Source organism: Canis aureus, chromosome 12 (genome assembly GCF_053574225.1).
Source record: "Canis aureus isolate CA01 chromosome 12, VMU_Caureus_v.1.0, whole genome shotgun sequence".
Lineage (NCBI taxonomy): Eukaryota > Metazoa > Chordata > Mammalia > Carnivora > Canidae > Canis > Canis aureus.
The window spans coordinates 15561763-15587374 of record NC_135622.1 but is presented as its reverse complement, the minus strand read 5'-3'; the positions used below and the strand labels follow the sequence as shown (position 1 = coordinate 15587374).

The following is a 25612-nucleotide window of genomic DNA, read 5'->3' as shown; positions in this document are numbered from 1 at the left end:
ATTAGAAATAAGGAGTGAAAAGGCCTTAGCACTATGTAAAAGCCCAGGGTGGAAAAAAAGCCCCACACAGAGAAGTAAGGCTTGCAGGTTTTAATGTTTCATGACTGGTAACAGAGCAGTCTCAAGGGGATCCCCAGAGAATCTGTTCTGACTTTAGAAGCACTTCCTGTGGACAATGGAGGGCCCTGCCTCATCATACTCGGGCTTGCTGATCCACATCTGCTGAAAGGTAGAGAGAGAAGCCAGGATGGAGCCTCCAATCCAGACTGAGTACTTCCGCTCGGGGGGAGCAATAATCTGCAAAGAATAAATGTGGTGTATCATGATTAGTGCCCAAGGGAACAGGGAGGTGATCCAGGAGATCATCTCATCACAGTGCCTGGTTGCCCGAGATAAGGACAGCCTCCACAGTCAGAAACAAACAGGATAAACCCTGTGGTAGAGTAGATTGTTGCTCAAATCTTTACTCCCTCATCTTCCCCGCCATGGGAAGGATGCACTGTTTCACCCTGTGACTTTGGGCTGGGCCCTGTATTTGCTTTGACTGATGGGTCGTTTGCAGAGACAACACAAACAGGAGCTTAAAGGTACCTCAGACACACAGCTGTGGCTCTGCCATCTTGATGAGAAGGGCTTCCCTTGAGAAGCTGCTGGCCCTTCAGCCTGGGCCCCATCTTGAGAGCTATGGACCTGACCTGAGCTGGCTAGACCGGCAGAGCTGCCTAGCCACGCCTGACTTAGATCAGCTGACTCTCAGCTGACCTGTAGATGCACAAGCAATAAATACTTACTGATATATCCCTGAGATTTCACAGTTGCTTGTCCCTCAGCGATAGATGATCAACATAGACAGCTAGAGGGAAAGTGCCTCTCTGCTCCTGCCTGGAGTTTAGATGCATGGGCAGCACAGGCTGGGCTTCTCCCAATCCTGAGTCAGCCAGTCCACTCAGACCCTGTCTTGAGCTTCATCTGTCAATAGCCACTGGTATCTGACAAGTTCTTAAATTCACAGATACATGGTTCATCCTCACCACTGGAGGTCCTGAGCTTAGCCTCTAGAAATTGGTTGTCCTGTGAAACAACTTTGAACTCTACCTACAAGTGGCTCCAGAGGGACTGCTACTATAGAGTCTAAGAATTCAGTGCTAGAATAAACCGAACACTGAATTGATTATTTTTGTCTCCTTAGACCCTCTCAACATCTTTCCTAAATTGCAGAGATCACGGAATTACAGAAGAAGAAGGGTTCTTAGAAGTTATTCAGTCAGGCAAAGGTTACTCGGTCACCCTTTGGACTGATACCTCAAGGACCAGCACAGCCGCCTTATTCCTGCACAGCTCTAGTCGTGAGAAGAGTCTGAATAGTCCTGGGCTGGAGGTCCCCCGTTTGATGCCACCTCACCTCACTTCTCTTCTTCCATCTCCTTGGTTCCACTGTACAAACCTGGCTGTCTTGTTTGGCTGGGTTATTCATACCTGCACACATACCCCGGGGCACCTCTGCTCACTCTATTTCCCCTGCTTCAAGCACCCTTTTCCCTCCTCTTGTCTTATTTACGTTGCCTTCTCGGTGATCATGTCTACTGATTAGATCCTAAACTCCTTGAAGGCTGGCACGTGTCATTAAACTCAGGGCAGTGGCTCACAAATTGGGATATGCATCAAAAAGCTGGTGTTTGTTTATCAATGGGGGCACCCCGCATCTGGTGAGCCAGAATCTAGGGGTGAAATGAGGTGTGGTATCTTGACACACAGACCTGGTGAAAAGCCCCTGCCTCAGGCCTGGTGCCATGCCTCCAGTGTGGCAGGCCTCAGTAAGCGTGGCTGTTCAGTGGCTCCCGGTGAGAAGGGCCCACGGGTTCCTCCCTGTTTTCTGGTAACCCCCTCTGCTTCCCTATGCTGAGGGCCATCTGTTAGGCAGGGGGAAGGCCTGGGGCAGCCTTCCTTTGTGGAAAAAAAGTTGCTTAGAATACACTTCCTCAAATGAGGCCTTCTCCCAGAGACCAACTTTATTGTGAGACTTTGTAACTTTCAACTTACTCGTTATCTCTAGTCGATTCCCAACTCCTTTTCTAAACCTGCTAGGAGCAAAGTTCCTAGAAGTCCTAGAAAGCTCTGTATGGTTTCTTAGGGACCAGAGGCTGGGGAGAAGTGGAAGACAGGTGGGCCTCCATTCTCATGAGGCCTGTGAGGTGAGCTGCCTGGGTGAGCAGCCACATGGGGAGGATGGGAGAGAAGAGGAGACAACAGAGGCGCCTAGGTGGCTTAGTGGTTGAGCGTATACCTTTGGCTCAGGTCATGATCCCGGGGTCCTGGGATCAAGTCCTGCATCAGGCTCCGCATAGAGAGCCTGCATCTCCCTCTGCCTATGTCTCTGCCTCTCTCTCTGTGTTTCTCTCATGAATAAATAAATAAAATCTTAAAAAAAAAAAAAAAAAAAAGAGACAACAGATCACAGGCTGTCCAGGAATCAAGTGATGTCCCTGTGAGTTTGAACCAGCAGCCTGCTCCACACTGAACTGTCTCTCTGGAACTTTCACTCTCCTCTGGGGTAACACTCACATCCTTTATTTTATTTTTTAAAATATTTTTATTTATTTATTCATGAGAGACACAGAGAGAGAGAGAGGCAGAGACACAAGCAGAGGGAAAAGCAGGCTCCATGCAGGAAGCCCAATGTGGGACACGATCCTGAGACTCCCAGATCACGCCCTGGGCCGAAGGCAGATGCTCAACCACTTACCACCTAGGCGCCTGATCCTTTTAAAGGCATCCCCCCACATCTTTTTAAAGTCTAAAGATGCTGTAGTGTTGCTTCTTTTCTTTGCCCTCTATTTCTCTCCTCCTGATTGCATCCTCAAACCCCTCAATGTTCTCATCCCAAATTCTTTCACCACCTTCTCAAATCATATGACATCATACGATTATGTTTGAGATCTCACGCTAAACATGTCTCCAACTCATCAGTGCTCAAGGACATAATCCTCTGAGATGAAATCTGTCCCAGGCCAGGACAACACTGAGCTCAGGAGACCACCACTCTATGGGCCGGGCAGACTGTTTTGGAGCATTGCTCAGGTAGGCAGGTCTTTGTCCGAAGGACAGGATGGGGGAGAACTGGGGCAGGACTCACCTTGATCTTCATGGTGCTGGGGGCCAGGGCTGTGATCTCCTTTTGCATCCTGTCAGCAATGCCAGGGTACATGGTAGTACCCCCGGAAAGGACATTGTTGGCATATAAGTCCTTGCGGATGTCGATGTCACACTTCATGATGGAATTGTAGGTGGTTTCATGAATCCCAGCAGACTCCATGCCTAGCATAGGCCATAGTATCTAGTCAGCATCCATCACTTCATAAATACCCACACCTCCGACTCCTCAAGTGACTCTTCTGTTGTTGCAGCTACCTTAGTTCAGACCCTTAATCACCTCCTAAATAGATTACAGGATCCGACCTTTAATTGGCCCTTGGTTCCTCCTGTTCTCATTGATCTTTCACATTGATCAGCTGAAGTATATTTCTAAGGGAACACTTTCCCTGAGTCAGCGTTTTTCAAGCATTATTGAGCTATAATTCATATATCATAATATTCACCCTTCCAAAGTGTATAGTCCAGTAGTTTTTAGTAGATTCACAGATTGTGCAACTGTTGCCAAAATTTTAGAACATTTATAATACCCCAAAAAGAAATTCCATACCCATTAGCAGACACTGTGATCTTCCTCTTCCTCCCTCCCCCTAACCTCGGTGACCACTAATTTATTCTCTGTCTCTATAAATTGGCCTGTTCTGGACATTTCCTATAAATAGAATCATACAATATGCAGCCTTACTGTCAAAAAATATTCCATTGTGTGTCTTCTTTGACATGCAATGTCATGTCATCTTTGACAGCCCCCCCCCCCCTTATCTACAGGTCCATGTTATCCTGGCAGCAAGGCCTTTCACAGTGAAAGTCTGCATGCCAAACCAGCTCATGCCGACCTACCTGGCCTCCCCCACCTCTAGTCTTTTCTGCATGTGACAAAATTCCACACTGAGGTTAGAGGAATCTTTCTAAAATACAAACCCGGTCTTGCTACACTGCTGCCTAAAACTTTCAGGGACATCATTGCTGGTGTGATTAACTACCACACTCTGTGTGGTCCAGCAACTCCCTCTAGTTTCCCCTGTGCACGCGCACACACACACACACCACATTCCTCTCATCATGTCCCAAGTTGAACATGACCTTTCAACCACCATGCTTTTACATGTACCCTTCCATCTACCCTGTATGCCATTCCCCATTCTGCACTCCTTCCATCCCCAGATACGATCAAATGATGCTCATTCTTCAAGATTCTGTTCAAATGTTCTCCTTCCCTAAGAAGTCTTTACTGATTTCTTAGGCTTATATCACTTTGCTCAGTTGCTATGTACCACTACACTGTCTATTAACATTTGCTTACAGGCCCAACTCTTCCTATACACTCCTCAAGAAAGTAGTTGTCCTTGTATGAAATATTCTTATGTAATCCTTGTTACAACCCTATCTAGTTGGTACTATCATGATTTCCACGTTATAGATGAGAAAACCGAGGTTTAAAGAAGGTAACACATTCAAGGTGACAGACTTTGAAAGGACAGAGTCAGGATCTGAGACCATATCTGACCCCAAACCCATCCAACTTACCGCTCTGGGTTTTGGCTCCTGTGACCTAAATGTTCAGCAATCCAAGAAGTGCTTTGTGTATTAACCTTATTCTTAGTTTTATGTTATATTCCCTATTCTGCTTTTCTTTTATTTTGATTTTCTTATCCTTTTATTTAAAGTTAGATTTTATCAGGGTGCCTGGCTGGCTCGGTTGGTAGAGCATGTGACACTTGATCTTGCGAATTTGAGTCCCATGTTGAATGTAGAGATTACTTACAAAATAAAATCTTAAAAATAAATAAAAATTAGATTTTATCTGATTGTATTGTTGATGTGTTTTTTGGCCCTTCCTGGGAATGTGGGCTATGTATAAACTATAAACAAAGTGTGCATGACTCCTGGTGTTTCTCCCTCCCTTCCCCAGTCCTCCACATCCTCCACACCAATTAGCAGGGACAGTGGGCAGAACCTCACCAATGAAAGAAGGCTGGAAGAGGGTCTCGGGGCAGCGGAAGCGCTCGTTGCCAATGGTGATGACCTGCCCATCTGGCAGCTCATAGCTCTTCTCCAGGGAGGAAGAGGAGGCTGCCGTGGCCATCTCGTTCTCAAAGTCCAGGGCCACATAGCATAGCTTTTCCTTGATGTCTCGCACAATTTCTCGCTCAGCTAGAAAGAGTAGAAATGACAGAAAGTAGATACTCTGTTCTGTTAGTTTTCCTATTTTGATCTCCATGAAAACCTCCTCTTCTGCTTTGATTCATTCTTAGGACTCATGTTAATTTTTCATTCCTCTTCCTAAAGTGCAAGTTCAAAAATCTTGATTCTCAGGCAAAACTTTGCAGGGGCTTTTCTCCTTGTGTCTTTACTCTGCGCTGACAAAGCTATGGGCCTTCCTGGGGGCCTTATAGGACACTTTTATGGTAGAGATACAGGAGGATTTGATGTGGTCTTACAGAATCTAGGAAAGCCCCTGCCTAAAATCTCCTCTTGCCCAGGGTGAGCATTGAGGCATAACAACTCCACCTTGGAAATTTGGACCTTATTTATTCCATGTGTCCTCAGACAAACCATAAATGCCCCTAGGTAACAAAGTGTGTCATCAGATTTTTACTACCATTCAACCTTGGAAAACCCAGCTCTGATCCTGGTGTAGACACAGAGGTGGGAGATCCCTGGGGAAAGAGGGAATGCTGTGCAAGGGCACTTAAGGAGACCTTGTCCCTATCCCCAGAGCATCTTGGTTGGGAACCTTCCTCCATAAGTAAGGCTGCCTTGATCATCTGGTCTTGTCCAGAGGCCCAGCCCCAGCCTAGGATCCTCCCCATCTATTTCAAGAGAGTTTGAGGACAGGGGGCCCACAGACTTTTCATCAGAGACCACCTGGTCCTAGAACAGATTTGGTTTGAGCTCAAGTTAAAATCAGGAAAGGGGCTGGATACCTGTGGTAACAAAGGAATAGCCTCTCTCTGTGAGGATCTTCATGAGGTAGTCAGTGAGGTCACGGCCAGCCAGGTCAAGGCGCATGATGGCATGGGGCAGTGCGTAGCCCTCATAGATAGGGACATTGTGGGTGACACCGTCCCCTGAATCCAGCACAATGCCTATGGACAGAGGGGATAGGAGCTATGAAAATTTCTTGTCTTTCATCTTTCTGGACCAGTTGCCACATGGTCTTCAACTACCATATTTTTCTCTAGCAGCTGAGAAAATTTACCCACCGTATCATCAATAATACTTTTTGCGAACATCATTTTTTCTCCCAAATGAGACTGTAACCTTATAGAAGGTAAGTAAAACCTCTTCTTGTATTCCTTAAAACACTTTCACAGTACTGCATACTTAGTCAACGTGCATCTCAATTGCACATTCTTTAAGAGAGACTAGATAATTTACACATCCTTCTGGCTTTAAAGTAACACATATGTACGTGCATGGAGAATGTTAGATCTGGAAGGGACTATAAAAACCAGCCAATTTGAAAAAAAAATTAACATTCCCTACTGATGAAACTTAGTAAACCATGGAGGGAAATGAGCTTTTTAACAATGATAATAGGGCACCCCAGGTAGCTCAGCAGTTTAGCGCCATCTTCAGCCCAGGGCCTGATCCTGGAGACCAGGGATCGAGTCCCACGTCAGGCTCCCTGCATGGAGCCTGCTTCTTCTGCCTGTGTCTCTTCCTCTCTCTCTCTCTCTCTCTCTCTCTGTCTCTCATGAATAAATAAATACAATCTTAAAAAAAAACAATGATAATAAATCTCTCTCAATCCAACAGCCATTTCATAATCAATGGAGAAACTGTTAATACTGTTAGATTGCATTATTAATATTGTCCTAAACATTCTAGTCAATGTAATATGACAGAAAACAGAAATTAGAAGTATTATCAAAAGGAAATAGAATTGTCATTGTTTGTAGATGATGAGGCTGTATACCTAGAAAACCTAAGAGAAACAACTGAGACATGATTAACACTAATAAGATGGTTCAGTAGGGCAAAATAAATATCCAGGGACCAGTAGCTTATACTTGTACAAGGATGCTGATCACAGCATATTTTACAATAAAATATTAAAACTGGAGACAACCTGAAAGTCCAGTAGTAGAGAAATAGTAAAACAAATAAACTATAGAACCATCATACATTCCCCATCACTGTCCTTGTCATCAGCACTGAAATTATATTTTGTTTTTGTGAACACCCCCCCACCCACACACACACACACAGTGGACTGTTGGCTCTATGATGGCAGGGCTCTCTTGCCTGTCAGTGTGTGCCCATGGCCCATGGCCTGGTACAGTCTTTGGCACATGGTAGGGAGTAATGGAAAATATCTGATGAATGAATGAATGAACAAATAATGAATACTTGAGTGAATGAATGTTGAACTATGTTCATGGAAGCTGTCAAGTCCCCATGACAAATTTCTTTATCTTGAAGTTCCCTCCATTTCCTTGAGCACCTTTCCATACCAAGAGCACATATACATCTGCCATCACAGGTTCACGAGCAGAAACATTCCAGTGTTGTGGGAAGTGTGTGTAATCTTGGGGACTGACGGCTGTGAGGGAAAATGCCCCCGCTGGATGCACTAGACATGTTTTGTCCACATAAATTCCTGCCAGCTCTACTGGGTAGACCTGAATGAATTCCACGTGGGCTTCCCTTCTGTTACCCCTAAGCAGGATTTTCCCTGGACTTTGGCTGTCCCTTTGATTCTCCTGAGCAGGTACCACTGCAGGAGCCCCACTTTCCCTTCTGCCCCTCTAAGTCAGGAAGGGAACAGACTCACCTGTTGTGCGGCCAGAAGCATAAAGAGAGAGCACGGCTTGAATGGCGACATACATGGCAGGGACATTGAAGGTCTCAAACATGATCTGAAAGGACAGTGCAGGATAAAAGATGATGTGACAGAAATCACAGCACTTCTTGGCCCACAGGATGGTTTGGGACCTTATTAAGAGCAAGGGCTGTGCCTATTTATCCTATTCCCACCTCCCATAGGGCCTGGCATAGACTATACACAGAGCATGTCCTCAAAATTTTTTGTTGTACTGATGCATGAAAGGGATAAGGGATCCATGCTGTATTCTTCTGCTCAAGACTTTCTGGCCTCTTACCTGGGTCATCTTCTCCCTGTTGGCCTTGGGATTTAGGGGGGCCTCTGTCAGCAGGGTGGGGTGTTCCTCAGGTGCTACCCGCAGCTCATTGTAGAAGGAGTGGTGCCAGATCTGGTTGAGACAAAAGTCAAATGAGACAAGGAGACTCCTAGGAAATTCCAGTTGGTATGCCCATGATGGGGGAGCATGACACGATATTCACAGCAAAGGCTGGGTTCTGGAGAGGAGATTGTGAGTCCTGGGAAACTCTGCTTGACCTTTAGAGATTATGTTCCTTTTCAACAGGGTCCCAGATAGGACGCGGACCTGTAGCCAATATACTCAGTCTATTGGTTATTCCCATGTGAACTTCCCTCCTCTTTACTCTTCTGTCTCTCCCGGCTTTCTTCCTTGGGGGCAGGGCCAGGCCAATTACATCTCTCGGTATTCCTTGCTTCCTGGCTTCTGTCTCTGTTTGGTTGATGAAAGATATCAATAAGAGGCTGAGAGTGGGAAGAGGAGAGAGGTTAGGGTGTTTCTCCAAGCAATGTTGTGGCCCTCTGTGAGCCCAGCTCCTATTGGATGGCCCCTCTTCCAGCTGTAGTGATGCTACCCCACCCCCATCCTTCACACTTATGGGTATAAGAGCTTTCCTCTGTTCCTAGTACTTGACTGCCTCAACATTCCTTTCTGGTTCCATAACCCTGTTCACACCTCTCTAAGCAGTCCTTCCTTAATTTTAAAACACCCACTGAGCGTATACTATGTCCTGCTGGGAACCTGAAAGATATGCTTGAACTGTCACTGTTTATTACCAGGCTGGTGTTTTAGAGCAGGGTTTCCCAACCTCAGCACTTTGACATTTTAAGTTGGATAATTCCACGACATGGGGAGCTGACCTGTGCATTATAGGATGTTTGGCATTCCTGGACTCTACCCACTAGATGCTAGAAGCACCTCTCCAGCAGTGACAAGCAAAAATGTCTCCAGACATTGCCAAATGCCCCCCAGGAGGCAAAATTGCTCCTGTTGAGAATTACTGCCTTAGAGGAAGTCATTTCTTCCCACTATGTTCAGTGATCCAAGATGACCAAACAGGAGTCTTTATTTCAGAGGGATTCAGCAAAGTGGCAGGGACAAAGGCTCTGATTTCCTCAGAGGCAGGGCATAGGATCATCTGCCTCTGTTGTACCCCCATATATTTGTGGGCACTCTACTTTGGGTTAGGATGGTGCTAACTGTGGTGAAGGTAGATATGAATCAGATAAGGCCCCTGGACCTCGGTTTCAAAGTCTGGAGGGGAGAAAAACACCCAAGAAGACAACATACAAAGATACATCCACATTTTGAGTAAAAGAAGAGGCAGTTCATTATCTGGGGGATTTGAGCGGGCCCTGCAGGCAAAGGAAGGTCTCCAGCAGCTGAGAAGGGCATCTGAGGCGGACAAAATGGCATAAGTAGACAGAGGCCCTGTCTGTGAAAGTTTCACAGAAGGCGTGAATGGCAATTAGTCTTAATTGAGTGATGTCAGTATTTCTTCAAATATGGGCCCCAGATGCTTTGTAGCAGAATCACCTGGGATGACTGTCATAGGTGAAGGCTCCCAGGCCGTATCATAGACCCATGAATCAGAATCTTGAGTGTTAGGCCCCAACACCTGCACTTTATTTCATTTCACTTTTTAGAGCTTTTATAAAGTACTTTAAAAGTTAAAGATGTTAATAATTTTAAAATTAGAAAAATATTTTTAGGAGGAGTAAAAATCAGCCACATTTCCATCACCTAGTAATAAATAATTAGCACTTTGGCTTTTTCTTCTTACTAATCTTTCACCTTTAAATATTTTCAAACTTATTTCTATCACCATTTATTTATCTTATATACTTGTATTCATTTATTATTATGCTATTTTTATACTTTTAAAAAAGATTTTATTTATTTATTCACGAGAGACACACACACACACACAGAGGCAGAGACACAGGCAGAGGGAGAAGCAGGCTCCATGCAGGGAGCTCGATGTGGGACTCCATCCCAGGACTCTAGGATCACACCCTGGGCCGAAAGCAGGTGCTAAACTGCTGAGCCACCCAGGCATCCCCTATTTTTATACTTTTACACTCAATTTTGTTTCCTGCCATTTTGCAATTACTATAACATAAATAATATCCTTTTACATAGTAAACATTTATGTTTAATAAGTGGAACATTTATTTTTAATGCTTACATAACATTTCATCATATACCATCATGTATTTAATATTACTATTCATGGTATCTTTGATTTTTGTTTATAAATAATCCTGTCATAGTTATCTTTGTGTATATTATATTTTTTTTCTATTCAGGATGTTTCCAAATAAATAATTTTTATTTTTTATTTTTTTAAAGATTTTATTTATTTATTTGAGAGAGAGGGAGAGTGTACATAAGCAGGGGGAGGGGCAGAGGGAAAGGAAGGAGGAGACTCCCCACAGAGCAGGGAGCCCTACAAAGGGATCCATCCCAGGACCCTGGGATCATGACTGAACTGAAGGCAGATGTTTAACTGAGCCACCCAGGGGCCCCCCTGAAAAAATTTTTAAAGTGGAATTACTAGGCTAAAGAGCACGGCAATTGGAAGACTTTGATTTTTATTCCCGAGAAAGAGGTTATATCACTCTACTCCAGAACAAGAAAGCCCGTTTTACCCATACCTGTATTCAGGGGTCTTGCTCTTAGTATATGAAATAATTTGATAGGGAAACATTGTTTAACTTTGAAAATTTACATTTCTTTCAAATGAGTTTAAGTTTTTTCATATTTGCAACTTTTTACAATTTCTGTTTGGCAAATTGATCATATCCTTTGTTTATTTGTCTGGTGAAAATGTATTTTTAATGATCAATTTACACTAGCTGTTAATGTAATCTTCATTGCACTCATGAATTTTTTTGCAATTTATTGTTTATCTTTTAAACCTGGTTATTTTTTTTCACATACTAGAAGTTATAATTTTTAAGAAATCACATTTGTTATCTTTTCCTCTAAGACTACTTTCACCAGAAATTTGATGATTGTTCATGCTTACTATATTGTATTTTTTTATCATTTGAATTTTTATATTTAGCTTTTATATTCAATTGATATGTGTTTGGTGAAATGGTATAAGGCAAAGAAGACTCTCCATCCCTAAAATAACTCATCAGTTGTCCTGGAATAATTCACTGAATAATCCTTTTCTCCTTTTAGAGTTCAAAGTTTCATTTATCATATATTTCCTCTTTATTTTTGTTCTGGCACCAAACTATTTTAATTTTTATAACTATATTATATTTTAATATGTGGATATGGCAAGTCTCCTGTCATAGTTTTTCTCACTCATTTTGTTCTCATAAATTTTAGCTTTATTTATTTCTCCAGACATACCTTATGATTATTTTTCAGGATTAAAAATGGTGATTCTTTTTTCTTTTTTTACTCAAACTCATAAAAGCAGAAAGTAGGATGGTATTTACCAAGAGCTGGGGGGAGGGGAGATAGGGAGATGTTGGCCAATGTGTACAAAGTCTCAGTTATGTGGGATGAATAAATTCTGGAGATTTAATGTATAGCATGGTGTATTTGAAATTTGCTAAGAGGTAAATCTTAAGGGTTCTCAGTACAAGAAAAAAAGTAACTATATGAGGTGATAGATACATTAATGAGCTTGAATGTAGTAACTCTTACAAATATAAATATCTATCAAGTCATTAGGTCACACCTTAAATATATACAATTTTTTAAATTGTGAGGTTTTTTTTTGTTTGTTTGTTTGTTTGTTTGTTTTTACTGGAATGGGTTCTGGGATTCTGTCCAAAGTTGGGCTCCTCACTCTGCGGGGAGCCTGCTTCTCCCTCTGCCCCTCCCCTCACTCTTGCTCTCTCTCAAATAAATTTAAAACATCTTTTTTTTTTTAAAGATTTTATTTATTTATTCATGATAGACATAGAGGGAGAAAGAGGCAGAGACACAGGCAGAGGGAGAAGCAGGCTCCATGCAGGGAGCCTGATGTGGGACTAGATCCCGGGTCTCCAGGAACACACCCTGGACTGAAGGCAGCGCTAAACCGCTGAGCCACCGGGGCTGCCCCCCCAAAAAAATCTTTAGAATAAATAAAATATATAAAAAAAATAAAGAGGAGGGGATCCCTGCGTGGATCAGCGGGGTGGATTAGTGCCTGCCTTTGGCCCAGGGCATGATCCTGGAGTCCTAGGATTGAGTCCCACATCTGGCTCCCTGCATGGAGTCTGCTTCTCTCTCTGCCTGTGTCTCTGCCTCTCTCTCTCTCTCTCTCTCTCTCTCTGTCTCTCATGAATAAATCTTTTTAAAAATCTAAAAAAACAATAAAAAAAATAAAGAGGGGCTTCTGGGTGGCTCAGTCGGTTAGGTGTGAGACTTTGGCTCGGGTCATGATCTCTAGGTTCTAGGATCAAGCCCCACAACTGGCTCTCTGCTCAGCGGGGAGTCTGCTTCTTTCTCTCTCTCCCTCTGCCCCTCCCCACCGCTCATTCTCCCTCTCTTTCTCAAATAAATAAATGAAATTTAAAAAAAAATTTAGAAATAAAGAGTTCACACGTTGTTACTACTGTGCTAAAATATATTTATACTAAAATATTTTGTCTAATATGTTTTTGAATTAGATGCTGTTAGATCCATATGAATAATATATGCTATTTATTGAGAATGAAGTATGTTGGATGCCTTGAGATTATACTGAGTACCTAATTCAATTTCCAAAGCAATTTAATGAAGAAAGTATTTTTATCTACACAAATGAGGAAACTGAGGCTCAAAAGGAAGACTCGCTCCCAGACCTCCCTGCCACTGCCTCCAGGGCAGGAGCTCTTAGCCACTCCATGGTGCGAAGCGAAAACTATAGTGTTGTGTCTATTTATCTCACACCCAGAGTGACTGAGTCTGGGATTTAGAGAAAAGTAGGGTGCATTACAGACTTCACAGCAACATTCTTTATTTCTGGTTGCAGTCTGTTCTATTACACTTCAAAAGGCACTCCTCACAGAAACAAGGATTCTCAGACTAATGTCAGCAGAATTTATCAAAAGAATACTAGAAGAGCTCCATTAGCATTTCACACACATGGTTTTGTTGATCACAAACTACCATTGAAAAATTGCCCCCCACCTCTGTATCTTCTTGCACACACACACAAGCTTCTAAAAACCTATAGAGAGTCCTACTTAGCATTTTCATTAGAGAATCAGCATAACAACCTGGCATCAATGTACCTACCTGAGATCATGACAGAGAACATGAAAGGGAGAGAAGCCATTTATGCCTGAAGGGGTGGCAGCGGTAGCATTAAGCCCTGCTCGCTGGGAGCTGCTTGCAAGGATGAACCTGGGCATTGGGTGGGACAGGCCCTTCGATGCCAGACAGGGAGTTAGGGACCTATTCCTACTCCAATCAATGAGGAGCTACTGAAGATTCCCAGAGAGGTGAGTGATGTGATCTGGTTTTAGAAAGACAAGTTCTGCCTCAATGTAGAGAATTCATGGATGGTGAGGCAGGAGACAAAGAAATCAGGAAGCCATTGCAACCATCCAGTGAGAGCTGTTGGCAGCCCCATGGAGAGTAGCCATGTGGTTGGACAGGAAGGAAAAGAAGGATATGAGAAACATTTTAGAGGCAGTGGACAGGGCGGAGGCCTGGGGGAGATGAGGGTCATGATGATGCATTATTATACCCAAAGGGTGAGTCCACCAATACCTTCTCCATGTCGTCCCAGTTGGTGATGATGCCGTGCTCAATGGGGTACTTGAGAGTCAGGATCCCTCGCTTGCTCTGAGCCTCGTCCCCTACGTAGCTGTCTTTCTGGCCCATTCCCACCATGACACCCTGCGATGCAAAAGATAAGAAGGAGTGAGTTGGCTGAGGGCTTCATGAAGGGTGACCCAGGAATTGGATGGTCTCTGAGGAAGGATACAGATAGGAAAGATACCCTTCTTCCCTGGAGACAGGACAGAAAGAGACAAGGGCAAGGCAGACACCCATGACCGTGGAGGTGGCAGGGAGAGAAGGCAGAGGGTTTCCTGTGGGCTCACCTCTCTTCTCGCTCCTAAGGCAATATCATTTTCTGAGCGAGCAAGGCCTTCTATACACTTCTTGCCTTACTTCGCACACACAGGACTGGTACTTGTCTTCCTCAAACACCTCTGCTTGCATTTTTACATCTCCAGATCTTGGTTCTTGCTCTCCCCTCTATGCGGAGATCCACATCCTCAATTATCCAAAGCCTCTCCTTCCCTGGTTCCTCTGCTCAGATTTAATCTCTCCCCCCTTTACGTTCCCCCTGGTGAAGTATTTTGTCTCTCTGTTAGCCTGTGATCTCAAGTTAGTTCACAGAGTATTCATTTCTTAAAGGCATGGTCTTGTTTACTTGTACGTGTTTGTAAAAAGTTTCTTCCAAACCTAGCAACCCCAAAGACTTAAGCCAGACATAATTCCATCCCTGCATGCCTGGGGTATGTTGGGTTTGGTCCTGGATATTTCTATCTGAAGGGACTCAGAAGAGAGTCCCTCACCTTCAACACACACACACACACACACACACACACACACAACTCTCATGCACACATACACTCTCACACACACTCAGAGTTCAATACGGTGTCCACTATGCGGCGCTTTTTCCTAGTAGCTCAAAGCTTTGGGTCCAGATGAGCACATACTTGGTGGCGAGGGCGGCCCACGATAGAGGGGAAGACAGCCCGGGGGGCATCATCCCCTGCGAAGCCAGCCTTGCACAGGCCAGAGCCATTGTCACACACGAGCGCGGTGGTCTCCTCTTCACACATAGTGAGGGTGGCCAAGTGAACCAGGGACTGGAGCACCTTTGGAGCAGGGGGAGAAGAGAAGTAGTCAGCCACTTGTCACAATCATACTGGAGACAGGATTCTCGGTTTTGGAGCTTGACTCCACCTCCAACCAGGGCCCACTTCCACCAGGGACAGGCATAGACCTGGACTCCCACTCTCTGGCAGGTGGACTTCTTCTCTCTACCCTGTTGTCATGGGCTGAATTGTGTTCTCCTCCCCTCCCCAAATTCCTATGTTGACATCTTAACCCCACAAGATGTCAGAGGGTGACTGTATTTGGCAATAGGATCTTTAGAGAGGTAATTAAGGTAAAATGAAGTCATTAATCTGACTGGTGTTGAATATGGCTAATCTAATTAATAAGATGGATATCTTAATAGGATGAGGAAGTTAGGACACAGACACACGTAGAGGGAAGACCACGTGAAGACACAGCAACAAGGCAGTAGTCATCTTCAAGCCAAGGAGAGAGGCCTCAGAAGAAACCAACACTGCCAACATTGTGAACTCAGACTTTTAACCTCCAGAACTGGGAGAAAATAAATGTGTGTTGTTTAAGGCACCCTCTCTAAGGTACTTTGTTCTGACAGCCCTAACAAATGAATCCATGTGTCTCTTAAGGGCCTGAAATGGCTACAAAGCTTTAATCCAATGAAGAGAATCTCTAAAGATGTGAAGTTTAGGATAGGAGTTGAAAAAATTCACAGTATATTCAACGAAGGATTATTTATAATATAAATGAATTGTTACAAATCACTAAGAAAGAAGTAAACAGCTCAAAAGAAAAACAGAGTATGAATAGATAATTGACAGAAAAGGAAATAGAAATGTCCCACAAGTCTGCAACGATGCTTAGCCTCACTAGTTATCAGGGAAGTACAAGGGAAATAAGACCATTTTCACCCATTATAGTGTTAAGATTCCGTAGGTGTTGGCAAAGGTGTAGGGAAACAGGTACTCTAACTCGAGAAAAACACCAACTTACAACTTGGAACAACTCAAAGATCCAAATTGTAGGATTCCACACTGAAGTCCAGAGAAGAGGCAGGCAGATCTATAGGGATTAAAGTGGATAGGTTGGGCAGCCCCGGTGGCCCAGCGGTTTAGCATCGCCTACAGCCTGGGGTTTGATCCTGGGGACCCTGGATTGAGTCCCACATCAGGCTCCCTGCATGGAGTCTGCTTTTTCCTCTGCCTGTGCCTCTGCCTCTCTCTCTCTCTCTCTCTCTCTCTCTCTCTCTGTGTGTGTCTCTATGAATAAATAAATAAAATCTTTAAAAAAAATAAAGTGGATAGGTTTGTAAACCATTCCACTGAGTGAACAAAACAAGTTGCAGAGTAGAACGTGTAATATAAAACAATTTACAGGAGTTCTTTTTAAAGCACAAAGCAATATTGTGTATTTTTCACCATTTTCTTTTTGTGGACATGAACTCAGAGCAAAAAGTTCCGAAAAAGAAAGTCTTCAACTGATTGCCCTGATTACCTCTGGAGGAGGAAGGGGCCTGGAAGAGGAGGTGCTGGGTTACAGCCGTCATGTTTCCATTTTTTCCCAAGGACCCTGTATTCATGTATAGGTTATAAGAAAAACCAACAACATAACATGCCATTAAGGAAAAAATTATGCAGTAGTTACGGGCGAAATGTTCAATCCTAAGGGTGGAAGGGCCTCAGAGAGGAAGGGCAGCCCAAGAGGAGAGAGGATTCCTGATGGGAAGCATGGTCCCCTCTCTCCTCACAGAGAAAACAGTAGACCCTCTGCTGATGCTCCTCGTGGCATTGGGATGGCTGCAACGTGGTGAGGGAATTTATTTTTCCCACACCTGTTGCAGGTTTTCTTTCCTTCGGGGAGGCTAGAAGACAACATCTGGCAACTTCTTGGCACTCAGTGACAAAGGAGAAGCAGCAAAAGCTCAGGAATCAGTGCGCAGACAACCTCCTAGCCTGGGGAGCCAGGGGGGTGGGCAGGGGGAGCGGGGGTGGGGGTGGCGCGATAGACTGGGTGGCGGTGAGAAGGGCCCTGTCCCAGGACTCAGGGAGGCCAACTCTCAGCAGTCCAGAGAAAGGACGAGGTGGCTGCTGAGGAGGGGCCTGTGGAAGCTTCATTCAGAATACCCGACCACAGGCGGGAAGGAGCTAAGTGCTACAGAGACCTGGTCCTTCCGTGACCTCACGCTGGTCCCTCCGTGACCTCATGCTGAAGGTGGACAAAGTGAAAGAGGAGACAGAGCCTTAGACCTATGCATATGACGTCAGAAAGGCTAAGTCAAGGCTCAGCAGAAGCTTAGTAACATAATTTTAAGGCTAAAAGGGAGCTCTCCCTGTTATGTTCAAAGCAGTGTTCGCTAGGGAAGAGGCCACTGTGACTTTCTAGATCCAGCTCTGCCTCTGTCCCTGTCCCCTCCATGACTCCCCATGGCCGTGGATCAAGCTCCAGATCTCTGACTCAGGGTACAAGATTCCCCAAGGTCTAGCCTGGCCTGTGACTCCAGGTTCTCCTTCCCTCTTGCCCCCTCTTGGCCTTCTCATTTTGCCCATATGGACTTTCTTTCTTTCTGAACTGTATTGTCTTCTCTCCCTGCTGGACCTTTAGACACAGAGTCTGGAGCACTCTCCCCAATACACATCTGCTTGCTACTGTAACTCCTGTCACCTGCCAGCCCTCTGCATTGGACACTGCATTTTCAAGAGGCCCCTCTGGCCCACCTGTCTGTTGGGTCCCCCCTTCTTTGCCCCACAGCACCCTGGACTTGCACAAGCAGCGATCAACTCCGCGTATCCTGACTTGTTTGTAGCTCTGCAAAAGCAAGAGCTGAGTCTGTCCTGTTCCCCCGCGATTCTTCAAGTGTGCCCAACACAATGTCTCGCACAAAGTGGGCTCTTAAATGTTTGTCATCGAAATGAATGAGCGAATTAATCATTGGTTGTCGAGGAGAATTTTCAGAATAAGACCCAACATTGGTAAGGGGAAATCAAGGTTTGCGACATGGTGGAGACAGAAAGAAAGTCCCTTCACCTGGCTGCTTAAAACAATGTTGTTTCCGGCCCGAGCAGTTTCGGGATTGCAGAGATCTTTAACTTCCCACCATGTCAGAAGACTGAAGATGGGCAAAGTGTGTTCCAGTGTTCAAAGAGGGAAAGAAAGAGGATTTTTAAAACCTCAGATAATCTTGATATGCACATTAAGCAGGTTCCAGAAGGCACTGTTAAAGAAGCAGTGATTTCTTATAATCAGTAAGGGTTTACCAAGAACAAATGTTGGCAGTGACAGCCTTCCCTTTTCTTCCCCAGGACAGCTGTGGGCTGGGAATGCAGGAGAAGGTGGGAGACAAGCTTAACTTGATTGTGGCATCTGACAAGGTCTCTTGTGATATCTATATTGACAAAGCCATGTGGGCTGAACAATCAATTCATTTAGGCATATTTACAGCTGCCTGAGGTACTGTCACTGACAGGTGTTAATTAATGGGTCGACATCAACCTGGAGGCAGCGATATGCCTCAGGGCTCCACTCTTGGTCCTTTGTCACACATTTTTATAAATGCGTTGGATGAAAATACAGAGCACATGCCAACCAATTTCCAGAGCTGGAAGAGGGTGTAATATTAAATATGTTGCAAGGAAGAATCAAAACCCAAGAAGATCTCAAGAAACAGAGAAAATGAACTGAAGCAAATAATATTAAATTTAAAAGGGTAAATACGAGGTTCAGTACATGAGTGTAAATTAGCAAACTGTGATACCCTGGTTTAGCATCTGTGAGCAGGACCTGGGATATTTGGACCGTTAGCAGTACTCTGGCCACTCTTGTGGCCAGCATAAAAGCTAACCCCACCTCTGGCTGGAATACTGTGTCCAATTCTTGGGGCGACCTTTGCTGACAAAACTGTGGGGAGGTGGGTTTGCATTCATAACTGATGATCATCAAACTACTACTTTTCAGAAGGGGAATTTGAAAAAACTTATCGGAAATCTTAGAAATGTACATATCTTTTTTTTTTAATTCTTTTTTTAAAGATTTTATTTATTCATTAATGAGAGACAGAGAGAGAGAGGCAGAGATAGGCAGAGGGAGAAGCAGGCTCCATGCAGGGAGCCTGACGTGGGACTCGATCCCAGGTCTCCAGGATCACGTCCTGGGCTGAAGGCGGTGCTAAACCGCTGAGCCATCCGGGCTGCCCTGTACATATCTTTTGAACTCTACAAAGGTACTTCTAGGAATTTATCCTTGGGAATCACTCATGGGTACATGCAAAGATTTGGATAAGAGCTGATGTAATACAGCTTAAAATAACCAAAAATAGAAACAACCTAATGTCAAAAGAAGTTGTTGAATAATAAATTGGTCTGTAACTAACTGCTAGAAACCTTCATACAATGGAGAGGGCAGAGTATTTAATGCAATGGAAAAGGTGCAAGCTGCATCACTAGGTGAAACATAGAATATTCCATGTTTCCATTTTTGGTAAAAATTATTTTTAATTTAAAAAATGTGGACCTCTTCACATAAATTATCTATTTAATCGCCACAAAACCCCCAAAGGAAGATATCTTTTATTTCTATGTTACGGATTTGGAAGCCAAGTCTCAGAGAAGCCTAAGAACTTGGCCCAAGGTCTCTTGGCCAGGAAGAGGCAAGGCGGGCATCAACCCGGACAGATTCCAAAGCCCGAAGCTTACACCTTCCTCATCACCTCAGTGAAGCTGTCCTAACTTCTCCATGTTTGGTGTTTCTGCTTCTGCTTGTCTCTCTAGAGCTGTTGGCAGCAAAAGCCCTAAACAAAAGAGTCTGTGTTCATTTCTCTCTCTGAGCCTCTGCACTCCTCCTATGGCAGGGCTAAGTCTGTGTTTATGTGTGTAGTCTGTGATTTATGTTTACAGCCCCCAAACCTAAATTGGGCGTTAAGCACATAGTAGGTGCTCAATATGTGCTGGGTGACAGTCCCACCACCTGAGTGGCCCCCTCCCAGACCTGGTCTGCGCTGCCCCTGGGATTCCTGTGTCCCCACAGTCCATTCTCATGCCCACTATTCACAAGGCAGTCAGGAAATAGTTGTGCTCCCCTGTTCTAGCAGGTGGTTCATTGTGAGGGGAAAACTACCTCAAAAGCTAGAAGGTGGCCAAGAGGAAAAGCTGCAAATCTGTGACTATCTCCCTTGAGGGTCCCCTAAGCATTTCTCTCTGGTGTGATTTTATAGTTCAAGCCTGCTTGGCTTATCAACGTACACCTTTGTCTCCCCCTGCATCCCCCTCCAGAAAGAGAATGTCAGACTTTGTTTTCCCAAGCAGAGCAGCTGAGACAAGCCACAAAGCAACTTAAAGCTGTTAACAATGCTGTTCTGTAGCACTTTAGGTGAATTGAAATCTGCTTTTCTGAAGTCAGAACCAAATGAGAAATGACAGAGGTGAGGGCAGGGGTGGGGCTGCTGGCCTGGAGTGGGGCCTCCATGGGGCCCCACGCTGCCTGGGAAGAAGGGTTTTACTGTGGAGCCAGGCTCTCCGGGAATGTCTCTGCCAGGAGAAATTCTAGATCTTCCCCAGCTGCTCGCTGGCAATCTGTGGCTAGGTTCTAGCGTGTCAGCTGAGCCAGAGCCAAAGTCACTGTGGTTTCCTGGGGTCACAACCACTTTCTGCTCAGAGAAAGTCAATCAAATTGTTCTGGCTTTTCTGGCACGTACTACATCTGGTCTTCGCTGAGGATTTCACAGAGTTAGAAACACAGCTCCACCCTCGCCCCTCAAGGTGACCAAAACCCAAAGATGCAATGAGTGCAAAGAATTTGTCCACTTTTTCGTGTCCCTGGCCACTCTCAGGCAAATATGAGGGCAGAGATGTTAGCCCCACAACCTGTCGCTCTGAAGGACTCAAAGTTTGACTTCTGAGTTCCCTCCAGCTTCCCTTTCTTTGCCCTCCTCCTCCCTCAGGGCACCCTTTCCCATGGCCCAGTCCCCCCACACCCCGCCTCACCTCCCTCTCTGGCCTTCCATTTCCTCAATGGTAAAATGGAAAAGGTAATGGCTATCTCCTGGTATGATGGAGCAAATGAAATAACGGAAATGAAAGTATTCCATAAATTGTAAATTGGGGTCAGCAAACTAATGCCACTTTTTATACACTTCAGCAGCTAAGATTGATTTTGACATTTTTTCTTTTTTTTTTTTTAAAGATTTTATTTATTTATTCATAAGAGACAGAGAGAGAGAGAGAGAGAGGCAGAGACATAGGCAGAGGGAGAAGCAGGCTCCATGCAGGGAGCCTGATGTGGGACTCGATCCTGGGACTCCAGGATCACGCCCTGAACCAAAGGCAGATGCTCAACCACTGAGCCACCCAGGTATCCCAACATTTTTCTTTTTTCTTAAACTTTTTTATTATTTTTTAAAGTAATCTCTATCCCCAGTATGGGGCTTGAACTCACGACCCTGAGATCAAGAGTCGTATGCTACACTGACTAAGCCAGCCAGGTGCCCCAGTTTTCAATGGTTGCAAAAAAAAAAAAAAAACAAAGAATGATATTCTATGACCCAAGAAAACTACATGAAATTCAAATTTCAATGCCGATAAATGAAGTTTTATTGGAACTTGTCACACCTGTTCATTTACATACTGTCTATGGCTGCTCTCTCTATGATGGCAATTGTGAGTACTTGCCACAGAAACCTTTAGACTTGCAAAGCCTAAAATATTTACTATCTGATCCTCCTCAGAAAAAGTTTGCCAACCCCTGTTGTAAAGGGCTGCAAAAATAATAGTTCCTATGATTTCTCTTACTCTTCTCCATCAGAACTTGCTCCCAGGGGCACCTGGGAGTCGGGTGGCTCATTGGTTGAGCATCTGCCTTTGGCTCAGGTCGTGATCCCAGGGCCCTGGAATCAAGTCCTGCCTCAGGCTTCTTGTGGGGACCCTGCTTCTCCCTCTGCCTATGTCTCTGCCTGTCTGAGTGTGTCTCTCATGAATTAAAAAAAAAAAAAAAAAAAAAAGAATTTGCTCCCAGGATGAAATCTATCATATTGGAAGGAGAGGAACCATTCACTTCACAAATCAATGATTACTGAAGGGATGGTTGAATATATTCCAGTTTCCAAAAACATTTTCATTTAAGTGAAAAGTTTAAACCCTAAAAGGAAGGATTCTCAGATGGTGAGACTTCAAACAATAGTTGGAGAAATATTTTGGAGGGAGGGCTTCAAATGACATTAAGCAGCTGCCTATCCTAATCCACATACACACAGATATCCACACAATTGGTGAGGCTGGCAGATAGAAATAATTTAACGAAAAACACTTCTGCGGTGGAAAACTCTAGCAGCATCTTTAATCACCTTTATGTTATCTTGACTTGGTTGATATACAATTAATTAAATTAAAAGTGACTCTGGTTACTAATATTTCTGATCTTCAGGAATCTGGGCCTGTTCTGTTTTTTCATCCGGGTCTCTCACTCGTTCTTCTGGTTCCACTCCAGTCCAGAACCCCTCTCCTGAGCTCCAGACCCTCAGAACCAACTGCCTGCGGGGCAAGTGCACCCCAGGCCCCGTGGCATCTCACTCCACCTCCAGTACTCTGGCTCATCACTGTCCTCTACCTGGACTTGCACCTCCGAGAATAGCACCGCCCACCCTGGAGGCCAGGCCAACACCCGACTCCTCCCCACCGCCTCCCAAGCAATCCTCAGGCTCTCTTCTTTCTATCTTGGAGCCACTTGGCGGCGTGGGGGGACAGCTCAGGACCCCTGCACACTGCGGTTCCCACCCGGTTCCAGTCCCCTCTCCTCACAGCTGCCAGAGCAGTCCCTTCAAAGGGCAGATCTCTTGCCCTCACCCTTCTGTGGTCCCTCATTGCTTAATCCTTTAGTGTATGAAACCCTACTAATCCGATCCTGCCTGCCCCTCTTGACCTTAACTCTCCCTGCTTCTTGCCTTGAAATCTAAATTCGGTGGAATTGAACCACTTAAACAGTCCAAAGACCATGCTTCCCTGACACGGCGACTAGTCCTACTTCAGGACCCACCTCAGGTACCCCTTCCTCCAGGAAGCCACCCCTGATTACTCCTGGGCTGGGTGAGGGCTCCTCCTGGGCTTTCTTTATCTACTTCTTTGGTCATCTCTCCTAGTGATTGCAGAAGCCCCTACACTGTCCCTAAGGAGCAGGAACAGTGCCTGGCACATAAAAAAGTACTCAATAAATGCTGGTGGAATGAGCGAAGGGAAGGAGGAAAGAGATCTAGCCTCAAGGTCATGACATCATACTGCCCATTTGGTGTCCCAGGCCTGGCATGTAGTATCCACTGCTCTTTGCATTTTCTCCAGTACTCATCCATCTCCATTAGAGGAAGCTCTGTTGCTTTTTGGCCCTAAGGGCTGACCTCAAAGTCTAAACTTGTTCAGCTAGGAAAAGCAACCGCTGAGAACCTCCCTGTGCAAACTGTGGTCCCAGACCTGTAGCCTTAGCATCACCGGGGAACTTGCCCCACTCCAGCCTACTGAATCAGAGACTGGGGTAGGGAGTAGGACAATCTAGGTTTTGACTCGTCCTCCAGGTGATTCTTAAAGTTTGAAAACTCAGGGCTGGGCACTGACAGTGTCGATCTGTGCACCCTGTAAATGAATGATCTCATTTAATCCCCACAACAGCCCTGCCGACGAGATACCAGTACTCCCGTTTTACACATGAGAAAACTGGGGTCACTCAGTAACGCTGGCAGCTGGGCAGTCTGTCTCCAAGGCCTCCACCACTTCACCAAGCTGCCTCAGCCACAAGCAGATGTTAGCAGACTCTGGTCACAAGAGTGCAAATAGTCCCTCGGTCTCCTTCCCCTCCCAATTATTTGTGTGTGTGTATGTGTTGAGGGGATGAGCGGGGTGGACACGGGCATCGGCGGGGGATCTCACAGTTGGCTGTGAACTTTTTGGGCAACACTTAACTTTTCTAGACCTCAGTGTCCTCAGAATGAATTAGATGGCTCTCCTGTCCCTGCCAGCCCTCAAACTGCTTGATGTCACAGGACACTTGCCCCTGCCCCAGCCCCGACTTTCCACACCCCCAGTGACCCTGGAGCCTTCAGGGGTTGAGAAAATACACCATTCATCTCAGCCAAGTATGAATCAGACGGCATAAGGGACTGAAGAAAATACATTCCCATTCTCAACACAGACATCTCACAGATACTGGGACCATTGTTGGCTTTGATTCAGATACCCCACAAAGCATCTGCTCTCCTGAAACAGACTCTCAGACATTCTGAGTCATGACAAAGGCCGTGAGGGTAGAGATCCGCACTGGCCCCGGTGAGCAGGGTGAACAGAGGCCACAGGTGTTGTATCCCGCCCGCCGTCCAGGCACAGGGCTGTCCAGGATCCCCCTTTCCTGGAAGGCAGCAGCACGCTTGGAGGCACCACTGCCCACCAAGTGCCTTGACGTGTGATCTTGGGCCGGCGTCACAGAAGCCAGGCCAATCTGGAGGCGCCTCCTGCACCCGGGGGCCAGGCGGCGCCCCAGAAAGTTAGGGCTAGCAGAAGCTGTGCGGTACTCACCAAGTATCCGAGAGGTCCTTCTCCCAGTGACTGAGGGCTGCTGCGTCTTTGGCATAAATACCAGAGCAATATAAAACCCCAGAGGCGGATCTTCTTTAAACAGAGTCCCTAAAAAGGCCAGCTGACGGTGTGTTAACAATATTACCATATAAGGTGGTTTTTTCAATAAATCGGCCTTGGGGGGTGGGGAAGGGGGCTGGGTAGAGTGAATTATCATTTGAAAAATGTATGCAAAAGGACTCCAGTGGCAACAGCCCTGGTGCTGGCGGATTTGTTCCTTTTATGCTGCACTTGCATCAACAAAACTCACACCAGGCCTTATAAGCTGCCCAGAGTGAGGCCAGATGCAGCTCTGCTCCCTGAGACAGAACCATACCAAGAATGGCAGTGGGCCTCCTCCCTCCACACCTCCCTCCTCAGGCCCTGCTGCCTGCAGCACCCCCACCCTGGGGTCGGCCTGGGACAGCCATGCTGGGCCCCAAAGGGAGTGTAATTTTGCCTTGTCTGATACAAGCCCAGGACGGCTAAAAGCTGAAGGGAAATGCCATTCATAGCTGGGAAAGAAATCCCATGTGCCCTACTCACCCGCTGCCCCTCGCATAAGCTTCTAAATGCTGGGTCAAGTCAGCCTGGACACTGTAAGCCACCTCTGGAACTTCACTGTCCCCTCCTGTTTTCCTTTCCTTACTGGATTCCCTCTGTCAGTTCCTAAATTTTGGAAATTACAGACCAAGGGAGCTGCCTTAACACGCCTAACAAGACTCACAAGCTTATAGAATGTTTCAAGTCCTGTGGTTCTTGCTCTTCTTTCCATAGTTCATGCACTCCCTCTGGGCTGATAGGGTGGGAAATGAGACTATCATTATCGGCCACCAGCTCTGGGGCAGGTCCTCTCAGCCCCACATTCCCACAGTCCTTACACCTGATGATTAATCCAGATGGAAATTACTGGGTGCCTTTCGGACATCCCTGGGGTCCTCACCC

General features: G+C 45.4%; 1 protein-coding gene across 1 annotated transcript; it reads right to left on the bottom strand.

Moving 5' to 3' along the window:
- Positions 1–75: 75 nt before the first annotated feature.
- ACTG2 (actin gamma 2, smooth muscle) lies at positions 76–24755 on the bottom strand. The gene is made up of 9 exons (XM_077842927.1): positions 24629–24755; positions 14948–15109; positions 13986–14114; positions 8259–8369; positions 7931–8015; positions 6078–6239; positions 5113–5304; positions 3134–3315; positions 76–297 (listed from the first exon to the last, which is right to left on the bottom strand). Exons 2-9 carry the CDS (start codon positions 15071–15073, stop codon positions 154–156), a joined length of 1131 nt encoding a protein of 376 aa, XP_077699053.1. The 5' UTR covers positions 15074–15109; positions 24629–24755; the 3' UTR covers positions 76–153.
- Positions 24756–25612: the final 857 nt, after the last annotated feature.

Bases quoted from the DNA above. Each gene is read 5' to 3' on its own strand.
- ACTG2 (XM_077842927.1), bottom strand. From the start codon at position 15,073: ATGTGTGAAGAGGAGACCACCGCGCTCGTGTGTGACAATGGCTCTGGC. The intron at 14,115-14,947 runs GTATGTGCTCAT...TTTGCATCGCAG, and splicing joins TGGGCCGCCCTCGCCACCAA to GGTGTCATGGTGGGAATGGG. The intron at 8,016-8,258 runs GTAAGAGGCCAG...CTGTCCTTTCAG, and splicing joins ACAGGGAGAAGATGACCCAG to ATCATGTTTGAGACCTTCAA.